Below are 13,801 nucleotides of genomic sequence, written 5' to 3' on the forward strand. Positions count from 1 at the left end.
CCCCAGGCCCATTCCATCTGTGTGACTCAGCAGTCTCCAAGGAGGGAGTAATATAAAGCTGAGTCCACCAGGCTTTGAGTTTGCCGTGGAGGAAGAGGCCAGATAACCTTTAAAGCCCTACATGATTTGGGTCCAGGTTATCTACAGGATCGCCTTTTTCTGTTTTAATATAAGTTGTTTATGGTATAAAAACATATTGAGTGGACACTGGTCATTCTGGGACTGTTACAGCAGCTGGTGGTGAGAGAGCCAGCTGAAGGACTGGGTAGTAGTGAGAGGGCTACTCAGAACCATCTAGTTGGCTACAAAACAGCCCCCTGGTGGGAGTAGGATGCTTCTAGACTAGCTAACTAATTGGCCTGGTTAATTGGGAATACACTCATTTACTGTGTGTTAATGGGCTGGATGAGGAAAAACAAATTGAAACTGAATCCAGACAAAACAGAGGTGTTTGCCATCAAGGGTCCTATTGTGGGAATGGAGGTGTGTCAACCAGTTCTGGATAGGGTTACATCCCCCCTGTATGATGGACTGTGTTCACAGCTTGGGAGTGCTCCTGCATCTGTCTCTCCAAATGTCAGTCCAAGTAGATGCGACGGTCAGGAGTGCTTACTATCAGCTTTGGCTGATACGCCAGTTGTACCCCTGCCTAGATCTGGTAACCTCAAGATTGGACTTCTGCAATGTGCTTTACATTGGTCTACCTTTGTGCCAAGTTCAGAAACTTCAGTTGGTTCAAAATATGGCAGCCAGATTGGTTACAAGAACATCGAGGAGTGAACATATTATCCCCATACTCAAGTCACTCCACTGGCGCCAATTAGTTTCCTGGCAAAGTACAGTGCGCCCTTTTTGTACGTGGGGGATCCATTCTGGACCCCCCGGCAAACCCCCCCTGCGTATGCTCAAGCCCCATTGAATGTAATGGGGCTTGTGCATGGGACATGCTGCCGCTTGCACCCCGCGTGCTCCCACAGTCTCCCTCATGGCTTTCAGCATATGCTGAAAGCCGTGTATAGTGCGCCCGCATATGGTGCAGGCGCACTGTACAAAGTGTTGGTTTTGACCTTTAAAGCCCTACATGATTTGAGTCCAGGTTATCTACAGGATCGCCTTATCCAGTACAATCCACCCTGCACACTGAGGTCCTCTGGGGATCAGTTACTACAGTTTTGCCATGGCTGAGTAGGGAACAAGTTGAATCTAGAAAAGGTTGATATGATGATGAAGGGTAGAGGATGTTTATAACATGCAGTTCTGCAGCTCTATTGCTCTTGCTAAATTCCAGGGCACTGTGGTCTCATTCATCTACATAGTGGATTTTCTGTAGCATTCAGTTAAGAGTAGGATCATAAAAATGCATCAGAATTTACCTTGAGTCACTGTTGTGTTCCAGAAGTAATCAAGATGTCAATTTGTAAGTTAAAAAATCGAATTCACCAAATGAAAAGAAAATATTACTTTTGCCAAGTAAAAACAAGAAAGGAAAGCCAGCAGAAAGGCATTCTAGATCCTCTACCACAATGTCTTCTCTTTCACTGTTTTTAGGAAATATATCTCTATGTATGTGCATGAGAATGAGTGTTTATGGACATGTGCATGCACACACACATACACACACATTTTTGGAAATATAAGCCAAGTAAGTTAATTTCTGAATTTCAAATCTAAACATAATTATTATGTTCTGGGTTTTTTAAAAAAAAAAATGGGGGAATTACTTTTAAAGGTATATCAGTGAAACAGGGGCAAGCTATTTCTAATTAAAATATTAGAAGGGGTCAGCAATAGATACTGGAAATTTTAACCAAAAAAGATTATCTATAATTTTCATATATGCATATATTTTTTTATTTTTTCTATTTATCAGTTAAAAATTCTATGATGTTCTCTTAGCAACTCTATATTTACAAGTTTTATTATTGTTATTGGTTAAAATTAAATGTTCTATTATTTTGGAACACCTATTTCAAAAATCAACTTTAAAACAAACCAATTACAAAATGTTAAACTGTTTAAAGTTTTACCATTTAAAAAACAATTTGTTCTAAATCAAAAGCTGTTTCATGAAACAGATTATGCTTTACCCTGAGGCAAGTTGTATAATAAAAATATTAATGAAGATGCTAATAATTTTTCCAGTATGAACTAACATAGATAAGTTATGCAGAACTGAAAATTATTCTCCAGGTATTCAGAAATTTATTTTATTCCATCAACCTAAAGACTATTCCTATTATTTTTAAGTATTATTATTACAATATTTTGCACGATAAATTTACATAGTGCACAGCAGCCTAGAAGAAAAATCTAAAATTCAACACAAATTAAGAGAGAGAGAGAGAGAGAGAGAGAGAGAGAGGGGTACACATGTAGGTACACAAGGAAGAATATGGTTTCAATTATTCCCCCTCCCTCATAAATAGGAGCTTACAATCATGAAAGGAGAGTAATACCTCAGGAAAGCCTCCCATTCAGTGACTGAAGTCTTCTTCCAGAAATAGGAAGTGCTTTGGATTCAGACGCATATGTTTATTTAAGGAAAGTTAACTACAATAGGAAACAGCAGAGTCTGAGAAGCAACTTTTACAAATACCAGTACATTAGTTACAGTTATTTATTAGTTTTTAATTGGTTTTTATATTTTTAAATAACTTCTTTGCTTTCATGTTTCTCAAAAGTAACTAAATAGTTTCCTTTAGTTATCTTTTTCAAAATATGAATCCTACAAGCTGGTAGCCTGTGATACAAACAGACACTTCTCCTGTCTACCCTGTTGTTGCCTCAAAACTCATAAAGCAGCATGAAGCACAGCAAACCAGCATTCGAATTACGTGATAGTCATCCACCATAATGAAGCCAGACCCCAATATGTTAAAAGATAACCAAAAGTTGTTGTTTCACTACAAAAGGAGTGAAGTTATCTCTCAGGAAGTTACAATCATTATATGATGGAATTATATTTTTGTTACTAGGAAGAAAGGCAGGATATAAATCTTGGAAATAAAATAAAATAAAATGAATAAATGAATAACTATATAATGCAGGGTAGGCAACCTGCGGCCCGTGGGCCGGATGCGGCCCGGCGAGGTCTTGGGACCGGCCCCAGCCTTGTCCTGCCGCCGATTGCCGCCAGGGCCTTTGGCCTCTCGCGCGAGGGAGCATGGTGGGGCAATAGTCTATAGAAGCCTCAGAAACATGCATTTATCTTAACATTTTTTAAAAAATCAGCAAATTTTTTCGTGTGTCCTCCATTTTTTTAAAATAAGTGTCCTCCATTTGAAAATTTTTTCCTACATCAGTCCCGGTTTATTAAGTTCCTATTTCCCCAAACTTGTTGAAACATGAAAAGTCATTTGGGAGAGGAGTATTTACGGCAGGGGTCACCCCAGTGCATTGGAGGGGGGGGGGGGGTTGTCATGAACACTAATGACAAAAACCACCCATTATTATTTTTAGAAAATGGAAATGCCCAAAAGTTGGTTTTTAAAGGTATTGACTAGTAATCTGTACTAGCTAGTTTGACACCCCCACTCCCTCCACAAAGCCTGATGGAGATATCATTCACCCAGCAAAATGGACTTTTTTCTCCCCCTGCAGCAGATGCCTGGTAAAAGTAGAGGAAGGATATGGTCATGACCAGTGTCATAATCATGACTTGAGTAGTAAGTAATGAATATAAAACCGTTACAGATGTGTAAATCTGGGTAGTTGTATTGTTTTACTCTGGCTGCTTAGTCACGATTTGACTCTATTGACATAACTTTCCCTCTCCCCAAACCTGGGAAGGAGGTCCATTCTGCCGGTGGTCAGACCATGGTTGAATGCTATTTTCTACAGGTTTTGGGGGTGGAATCAGTCCACGAGAGGTTACTAAGTACCTGATATGGAATGCTGGCTGACAGTTCTCTGTGTGTGACAGAATCAGCATGGTGAGAGGTGGTTGCCATCTATTTAAAGGGTGAGTTCCTGCTTCTGGAGGCTTGTGAGAGACAGCTCACCCTTTCTACCAAGAGAAAATCTTGGGAACGTCTGGTTACACAAGGTGTCATGAAAACAGTAAGGGCCGGAGTGCAAGCCTCTACAAGGCCTCACTTTACACACATTCTCTCTCTCTCTCTCTCTCTCTCTCTCTCTTACACACAAACACACACAATCCAGGGAAAAGCTGCAGATAGGAGGGTACTCAGCACCTGCTCCCTGTCACTTTGCCTTTCCAAACAATATCCTCCTGGCTGCACTTTGCAACAAAGAGGTGATGTGGGAGGGGAAAATATGTTATTAAACATGTTGCCATGTAATGTGCAGCTGAGCCTTTATTTTCTAATCAATTTGTTTAGAATTGCAAACTTGAGATGCTTTTAAGATGCTTATTAAGAAGTAATAAATGAAGATCAACACCTCACACATATCAACTCATCTCACACATATTCAAGCCCATAGGTTTGAATGGGGTGCGTGCCCCATTAAGATTAATAGTGGTCGTCCCTCTGCAGATTTCTAAGTCCATGCATTTCAAGTCCACGGACTTAGAGGAGGGATTGTATTTTAAGTTGTTACTTGGGAATAAGTCCCTCTGAAACTATTAATGTTGTTGCTGCTGAGTGAAAATGGATAGAACTAGCCTATAACAGATCTCTCTACAATTACAGTCCGCCCTTCCTTTACTCAGGAGAACTGTTCCGGACCCACCCACCCCGTATAAAGGGAATTCCGCCTACACTCGAACCCCATTTAAATGAATGAGGGTTGTACATGCAGCAGTGTGGTGGTGTGGTGGTGCGCGCATGCCAGGGGCGCACACACCATTACCCCTTATGGGGCCCACCACCCCTTTTCCCAGTGCGGCTTTCAGCATATGCTGAAAGCTGCATAAGGGCACCCACATATGATGCAGGCACACTGTATATTTATAATTACCAGTGCATTTACTTATTTAATCCATTTCTTAGCTATGAAAGCCAACAGATTATAGGGTAAGCATAATTTAAGCACAATATTTCTGGAATGAAGAAGCTGAAAGAGATATACTGTACAGTCTTCCCTCCATTTTCACGGACTTCGAGTCCACGGTCTCAGTCCTTCGCAGACCAGTAAGTGGGGAGGGTTAAAATTGTGTGCGCGCCCTCTGGCACACGTACAGACCCACACATGGGGACATGCAGTCATTCAAGCCAATGGGGCTTGAATATGTGCAAATTTGCATTTTTGCACGGGGGAGGGGGGTCGCAGAATGGATCCCCGTGAAAATGGAGAGATGACTGCACACAAATAAACTCATTTGAATTTGTTGGACGAACTTATTTCAGGTCATCAACTGAATAATCAATTCCATCTTAAATTTCCTATTCCTTGATATCTGTGTGATTTCCCCCCCAGCATTGTTCACTAGTACCATCTAATGAATGGGTCTGATCAACAGCTGAGAAGCCAACCACTTATTAATTTCCAAATTCTCAGATAACCAAGAAGCAAAAATCTGCTTCTATATTCTAGCATAGTAAAACTAACCTAATATTTAAAATCACACCCACAGAATCATGATAAACACCAAATAATGTCTTGCTCTGAAATATACGTTTTTATCTTCCAGCCAAAACCTACTGAACAGAAGTCCTTTGGCAGCATGCATGCTTTGTTTGTATAAGGTCCCAGTTATTATTACACTAAGCTTCATGTTATCAACAGAGGTGGTAAACAGTCCTGCTGCTCACAACCCCAAAAGACTGTGCCATGAAAGCTAAATGGTACCCAGCAGTTATCACTGGAGTGGCTTTCTGTAAGGCAACCCATACGTCTTTTATAGAACTTTGTACCACAAAAATGCTGCAAAACAAAATACGCATTTCCTTTAAGACATGAGGAGGAGGACCCACAATTTCCCCCCCAATATTCCAGGGACTTGTACTATATTTGTTTCTATTGGCTGCAACTGTTCCTTTCTTTCCAGAAAGCTCTCTGCTTATGGACTGGTACCTATGCAGAAACCACTATTCTGAGCAGCATTGCTCTAAACAAACACCACAACAGCAAAGATCATTCATGTTCAGTATCAATTCACTATTCCCTCTGCTACTTACATTAAGCCAGCAGTTTTATGCCCAATTTCTTGTGATTAAGCCTCAGTAAACTCAGAGTTATCTCTGAGTGGATATGCAAAGGACTGTGCTGCACCTTATTTGAAAGAGCTATGACAAGTTGTTTGACAAACTTGTCATATTCCAGAAAGGAAAATATATTACTCCATGTGGAGTCATAATCTTATTCACAATATTCTTAATTTTCAAAACAGGCATCATTTCATAGAATCATAGAGTTGGAAGAGACCACAAGGGCCATCCAGACCAACCCCCTGCCATGCAGGAACTCTCAATCAAAGCCTCTGCTCTACATCAGGATATTCTCCCCAGTCTTTACACATTCAAAAGTCCTGTTACAGCAAAACATACACCTTCCTCTGTTGGCCTAAATCATGGTCTTCATATCTGTACTTAGTTTTTAAAAAATAGTTATTACTGTTTCCTTCATTAAACATCTGGAACAACTTTATTTTAAAATAATTTATTTCTAAAATACTATGAAGATCTATAGCCATGTTTCTTTGTAAATAATGATATGTGTTTAGAGGTTTGCAAAACATGCTATGTACCATTTTTTGATAAAGATGCTATTTAGAAGATGGTTTCTTCTGCAAAGTGTTGACACTACATGTACGCTTATTGGAGCAGAAACATTAATTCGTTTTGCTAATGGATTTAGAACATGAACATCAAGCTGTGCAGAGACTCAAGTTTTCTAAGATTTTAGAAATGTTCTGAAATGAATTGGACAATGTAAGAAAATAAAGATTTCTAAGTGAATCTTCAGTGCCTTTAAATATATTCCACAGAACAATAATGCCTGTTACAGCTTTCCACTTACAAACGTCTCACACCATTTTCTTATCTTTGGCCAGATTATGTAGACAACTAACACAGCCTGTGTGGCCATCCGATATGTAAATCAAAAAAGAAAATACTCATCCCTAACACAAAAATATTTGAAACAAAATCCCAGCATGAGCTTAACACTGGATTTCCAGAAATTCTTCAATCTGATTCTGGTATGCTTTTTCCTATATGTTTTATGTCAGTGTGTTTTATGGGGGGAAATATGTTTATAGCACAATCCTTCCCAGCTCTGTACAAAACAAAGTCTCACTCAACTCAAACTGGACATACTTTCATGTAAGCCTGTGACTTAAAGTACATTAAAAAGTATAGAAAAAACTTCTGATGCTTGGAGCTGTCCACAGTGCTGAACATGAAAGCAACATTGCAGTCAGCCTATGATTTTTCTTCTATAGAAATTGAGCTTTGGGGAAGAAAAAAGCTTAAATTATACTTTATCAAATTCAACCAGGATTACTAGCTTGCTTCCACACAATGAAATGTTTAGTGAAATGCTTCACTGTGTTCTAAAAGCAGATAAACAGCAAAGCTGAGATAAATTCACTATGGATACAGGTATATATGTGACCTAAAGCATTGACAGCGGAACTAAGAATAGTCACTGACAGTGGTTACAAAAATATCACTACATAACTGTTTGAATATTCAGTCACTAAGATTTTTCAGGATTGAGCTGCAAGAAAACCCAAGGAAACAATTTATTTGAGATAGTTTCATATGAGAGTTTCTGCAACTAAACCAATCTCTGAATTTTCTTGCTTTAGTAAACTAGCGTTCCTGAGTGCAATGTAATAAGAATTTCTTCAAAACTAAAACAATTTACTTAATTAAATAAATATTTTCTTAGCCTCTTAAACTTACATTATGATGCTTGAACTTCCTTCACAATGCAGCTAAATTGAGAAACTACACAATCCAGAAGGCCTACCATACTGTGAACAAAAAGCACAATCCTCATTGCCACACATTAGATACACCCATATTAAGAATGGTAAATATCACACCAAAAACCACTAGTTTTGTCTTATTTGCTTATTTGGTGGTGGTTTTAAAAAGAGCCATGTTGTTGTTGTTGTACAACATCAAGTCATTTCCACCTTATGGCAACCCTAAGGCCACTTTGTCACAGAGTTTTCTGGAATTGAGAATATGTGACTCATCCAGGTCATCCAGTGGGTTTCCATGGCTCAGTGGGAAATTGAACCCTGGTCTCCAGAGTCATAGTCCAATGCTCAAACCACTACACCACAAGCCATAAGTGAGACTAAACATGAGCCCTGCAGCCACAAAGAAAGAAAAGAAGGGTTCCTCCTTTGGTATGCCCCAAAGATTTGCAATAAGCCAACCACTTTGCATCAATGGCTCGCTGGCTACAATAATTTCCGTACTTAAAGAAAACCTTACCAACTATTTCAATGTTGACAAAAAACAGCTGCCTTTATTTTTAGAAGATTCTTTTAAACGGATAATATTTAGACATAACCACAGAGTTGTAAGAATAGATTCAGGGCCTAAATATCTTAAAGGCACCAGTTCCCATCTGATCTTGGAAACTAAGTAGCGTCAGCCCTGGTTGGTACTTGGATGAGAAACTGCCAACAAATGCCAGGCACTATAGCTATAGTTCAGAGGAAGGAACTGGTAAAACCACCTCTGAGTATTTTTTTGCTTTAAAAAACCCTATGAAATTCATACAGTCACCATAAGTCAGCAGGCAACCTGAAAGCAGATACATACACACAATAGATTCAACAAATGTTTTGTAAACCTACAGCCCAAAATGAAAATTTGTTGCCAATGTCAAATCTTTGTAATTCCCTAAATGCTCAATGAGCTCAAATATGTTAGATAGAATAAGATAGAATTTATTGATCAGAATAAGTCTCTAGAATAATTTTTACACTAATACTCTGTTGTGTTTAACTGAACTCACCTGAAGAAGCCACTTATTTATTGCCAGTACACACTGACCTTATTAGAGTTTACTCAGAAGTAAATTCCATTGTGTTCAGTGGAAGGTAAGTATGCAAAAAGCTGCTATCCAGGATTGATTTTTTGTTGTAAACACAGTATTAATTTATAAGTGAATATTGATGTTTTTGCTAAGCCAAAGGTTCTTTTAAGGAAATCAAGAGTATATCTTTCAGCTCTCCTCTGAAAGTCAAATTTTATTCCTCTTCTTATGATAAGCATTAAGCTTCAGTGAGCTTATGCAGTACTGAAAATGCTGTAATATTATTGGAGTGGGAAATATGACTCATTTTTTATTGCAAATTGTTGTATGATTTTTTTAAGTAAAAACAAGCTATGAATTCAAAGAGAAAAAATATACAAAAACAAGGGTTTTATTTCATTATAGCTTTTAAAATATGAGTTCTGCATATATCTTAAAATCCACCAACTTTTGCAGGGAGAATGGATGTTTAAGTATGAAATGTGGCGTATATTTACCTGAGAGAGGGTTAAATTGAATGCAATGGGCTTATTTCTGACTAGACAGGTATAAACTGACAGTGAACATCCTTCTTTTAAATGCAAGTGGACTTTCCACTAAATCATGAACAAATTCAGTCAACCAGATCCTGTGACCTTGAATGAAAAAAAAGAGTGCTCTACTGAGTAAAGATATTCAGAATTTGCAGCTCTGCTTGGTAAAGCCCAGAAATGTTATATATGACAGTGATCACGTCATACAATGGCTAACTGTTACTAGTTAGCTGTAACCACCATCCATCACATATTAGTAGTTCCCTCCATCAGTACGGAAAATTCTTGGTCTTTAAGGAAATTAACTTACTTGCCCTGAGCACAAGTTCTCTGTAATAAAATAGCACAGCATTATATATGAATGGAAGGTACCCTTTACATGATCCTTTTCCTACTGAAAGATAATGTCCATTGGCTGAAATTCTACACAGACCTATGTCTATGGCAATGCTACTGGAATTAATGAATTTACTCCCAACCATACATGCATGGTATTGAGCAATAAGGCACTGACTTTGTCACTTGTGGAGTACAACTGTCCCATCTTTCGCAAAGACGAATCACTAAGTCACATTTTATAAGAGAGATCATTTAAAAAAGCAAACAAACTCAGAGACAGTCTCCTTAGAGGAGAAAGCAGGAAAACATGTCTTAATCTCAGGATAAAATGGTATGAAAACTATTATCTCTTCAAACACAGAGCTAACCATGTCTCCTCTAACTAAAGCTGTGCTTTGCTAACTTTTGACATGATTCTCAAGGTTCATTGTAAAAGACCTGCAAACCTTGTGACACTGATAGAATTTAAACCTGCACCATTTGTTCATTAGCCTTTTTTTAAAATGTCCCATCGTGATATTTAACAGTATCATCAAGGTACGACGTTTAGAGGTGACTGGAGACGCCACAGTTAATCACATGATCCTGTATGGATTAGAATAACATACAGTTACTGTAGAAGGGCAGACATTATATCTCCCACTTTTGCATTAGGAAATTGCTTCTGAGGACAAGCAGAGCACATCTAGCACATGCCGATGACTGTTCTCAGACCCTTCAAGTAACAGCACAGCACCTTGGAGGTTGCAAGCTTCACAAAGTACAAATGCGTCAATGCAGTCTGCTTAGTTTCACAGAAACGTCCTTGAAACACAGGTAGCAGCAAGCCTCAGACTCATAAGTGGAACATACCTGAATTTCCCTTGCGTGGTATACAATGATCAGACCAAGCAGAATGATTGTAGAGAGGCTAATAAGGCATTTTAGGGCTAATGAATACAGCGACTCCTGCAACAACAACAAAAAAGACACTTTTTACATTGATTATTTTTCTCCTTCATCTCAAAGATTACGGAAGGGAAAGCAGGCTGTAGTAAGAAAGACTTACTTCACTATCTAGGTCTTGTACTTCTTTTTTTTTTAAAGCAAGCATGCCCATTATTATTTTTAAAATATGGTTTTTTTTCTTTTTTGCAAGTTCGAACTCTGTTAGAGGAGATGACCCCAGTGCTAGGAATATATTCACTCTGAAGAGCCTGACAAAGTAACAGGGAGTCAACTGCCTCCCCCTGTGAAAAGCAACTCTCAGCTGTAACACAACTGGACAAATCTTTTTGGAATTAAAACAATCCAAAAGGCAATAGTCTTATTAAGGATGCTAAAGCCTTTGATGTGAGGCATTTAAACAGCTGGCTTTTCAAGTTATTAGCTTATTGGGTCGACTCTTCTCTGTCCCCTTTCAGCTTTGGAGCTTGGGTAACAAAGAGAACAGCCATCAGCTGCAAATGCCTCTTTATGCCAGATGCCATGCATTCATGGCACAGCATTCGTTCAAGCTATAGGGACGAACAAGAAGGACACAAAGCAGATTAGGGGAAACTTAACTGGCTAACCTCCATTGCCTGGAACAAGCAAGTCAGCAAGTTCCCATGTTACTCACTGAAAAGTGTAAGGCGCAATGAGGCAGAAGTACATTTCACATATCTTCCATAACAAAACATAGATTTTAAGCATCAGTTCAAAAAGCAAGCAAGCAAGCGGCAACAAACCACTTTTCAAGATATTTATTAACTGTACCACTGAAAGTGGGTTCCAGAAAAGTGGTTTAAAATGGAAAACACTGCCATGCTTCCATAGCAAAAGTCCCACTGACTTGCTAGTCCGAACTCAGGGAGAGTGTTCTTGTGGAGAGAAGCATGTGGATCTGTGGATACACACACTGTTGTGGCTGTGGGCTTGTTTACACAAATGGAAGGCAGAGCTGGCCCCACTCCTTGAAAGCATTTTCCTAGAAAAAGATGCCACTCGGGCAATTGGGGGATTTCTCAACAAAGAACCAATATATTCAAGACCAGTGGTTTGAGCTGATTATAAATGAGAAGAGATAGAAAAGGAAAGGAGAAGATGCTTCTAAATGAAAGCACAAATAAACAAGAGGAGAAAGAATAAAGAGAGAGAAGAATAGAGAGCCAGTGCGGTGGTTTGAGCATCGGACTTTGAATCTGGAGACCGGGGTTGCATTCCTAACTCGGCCACGGAAACCCAATGGGTGGATATCTGCTGGGGAAGGTCACACTCTCTCAGCCCCAGAGGAAATGGCAAACCTGTTCTGAACAATTCTTGGCAAAGATAGAGTGTGAGTGGGAATTGACTTGGAGGTGCATGAGACATGGACAAGAAAAAGAAAAAGAAAAAAGGGGGGGGGGAGAAGGAACAGAACAGAATCTTGATTGGAGTCATACATCAGTGCAAGGAAGGAAGGAAGGAAGGGGAAGGGGAAGGAAGGAGGGGAGGAAGGGAGAAATGAAGGAAGGAAGGAAGGAAAGAAGGGAAAAAGGAAGGGAAGAAGAGAAGGGAAGAGGGGAGGGAAGGAAAGCAGGCGGAAAGTATGAGAAGAATGAATGAGAAAGTCAAGGGGGGGGGGCTGGAGAAAGGGAGAACCTAGACCCAAAGGGGGGGGGGGAGGCCAGGGGGTACCTTGCTGTAGGCGCCCCAGGAGAGCTCGGTCTCGATGACCATGACCACGATGCCGAACATGCCGAAGATGAGCGCGTAGTCGCTGAGGCGCTTCCGCTTCTCGAAGAGCGCCCGGCGGTGGCCCAACTTGTAGCCGATGTTCTGGTTCTTCTTCTTGCTGGACTTCCCGCCTCCGCCGCTGTTGGTCTGGCTGCCTCCTCCTCCTCCTCCTCCTCCGGAGCCGTAGAGGGCCAAGTTGTTGGAGTTGTTGTGCTCGGGCTTGGAGACCACGATCTCCGGCCCGGCGGCGGAGGCAGAGGCAGAAGCAAGCGGGGCTGTCGGGGGCGCGGGGCTAGGGGGTCCGGCGTGGCTGGGGCTGTGCTGGCTGTTGTGCTGGGGCTGGAGGGGCTGCGCGGCCTCGGCGTCCATCTCGTGGAGGTTCCTCCGGGAGGAGCTCAGGTTGCTCAGGGGCCGCATGACGCCGCCGTTGTACCTGCAGCTGCTCATGGCTATTTCCGTGAAAGGGTTGCTCTCCCGGCGCTGCTGCTGCTGCTGAGGGTGAGGATGCTGAGCCTGATAGTAGTGGTGGTTGCCTCCGCCGCCGCTGCTGCTGTGGGGGCTGCTGCCTGGCGCCTGGTGGGGCTGCTGCTGCTGCTGCTGTTGGCACGGCTGGTAGTGGGAGTGGTGGGAGTGGTAGGACTGGTGGTGCTGGTGGTGCTGGGGCTGCCTGGCATGGCTGGAGGGGGTCAGCTCGCTGACGTTGAGCTGGCTGCCCGGGCGGGAGGCGGAGGCGGAGGACGCGGAGCAAGAGACGGGCGAGGAGAGCGTCCGGAAGGCGCCCGAAAGAGGCGAGGAAGTGCGGAGCAGCAGCGGCAGGTTGTTGTCTCCAGCCGCCGCCGCCGCCGCTGCAGCCCCTCCGTAGTAGGCGCAGTGGTTGCACTGGAGGCAAGGGCTGCTGGACGTCGGAGGAGGAGGCAATGGCCAAGGCGGTTGCTGCTGCTGCTGCTGCTGCTGCTGCTGCTTCTCCTGACTCTGCTGCTGCTGCTGCTGCTGTGGCTGGCAATGCGGGTGTGGGCGCTGCTGCTGCTGCTGCTGCTGGTGGTGGTGCTGGTGCTGCTCCGAGCAGAAGCCCGCCTGGAGCTGCAATGGTGGCGTTTCCATGCCGGGGCGGCTGTTAAAGGAGCTGCAGGAGGACCAGGCGGTGGTGCACCCTGCGCAATGCGTTACGGTGGGCAGAGGGGAGTCCTGGGGCCGCCACGACGGGCCCATCCCGGCTCCCGTAGAATCCAGGCGGCGAGTCCGATTGGTCGGGCGCACCAAAACAACCGGCATCACGTCACCTGCGAGAGGGAGGGGAGGGGAGGGGGAGGGAAAGAGGGAGATTGAGAAAGAGAGAGGGAAGCTGCAGA

General features: G+C 42.1%; 1 protein-coding gene across 1 annotated transcript in view; it reads right to left on the minus strand.

The window, feature by feature from the left end:
• The window catches only part of KCNN2 (potassium calcium-activated channel subfamily N member 2), a 99,085-nt gene that overhangs the window by 85,027 nt on the left and 257 nt on the right, over positions 1-13,801 (minus strand). The window contains exons 2-3 of the mRNA XM_089512392.1: positions 12,414-13,732; positions 10,629-10,724 (exon numbers count right to left, since the gene is read on the minus strand). Of these exons, the coding sequence (XP_089368518.1) occupies positions 10,629-10,724; positions 12,414-13,724 (1,407 nt within the window). The 5' untranslated portion in view covers positions 13,725-13,732. The remainder of the gene's footprint in view (positions 1-10,628; positions 10,725-12,413; positions 13,733-13,801) is intronic.

Source organism: Sceloporus occidentalis, unplaced genomic scaffold (genome assembly GCF_023333645.1).
Source record: "Sceloporus occidentalis isolate IW3139 unplaced genomic scaffold, rSceOcc1.0.p SCAF_1, whole genome shotgun sequence".
Lineage (NCBI taxonomy): Eukaryota > Metazoa > Chordata > Lepidosauria > Squamata > Phrynosomatidae > Sceloporus > Sceloporus occidentalis.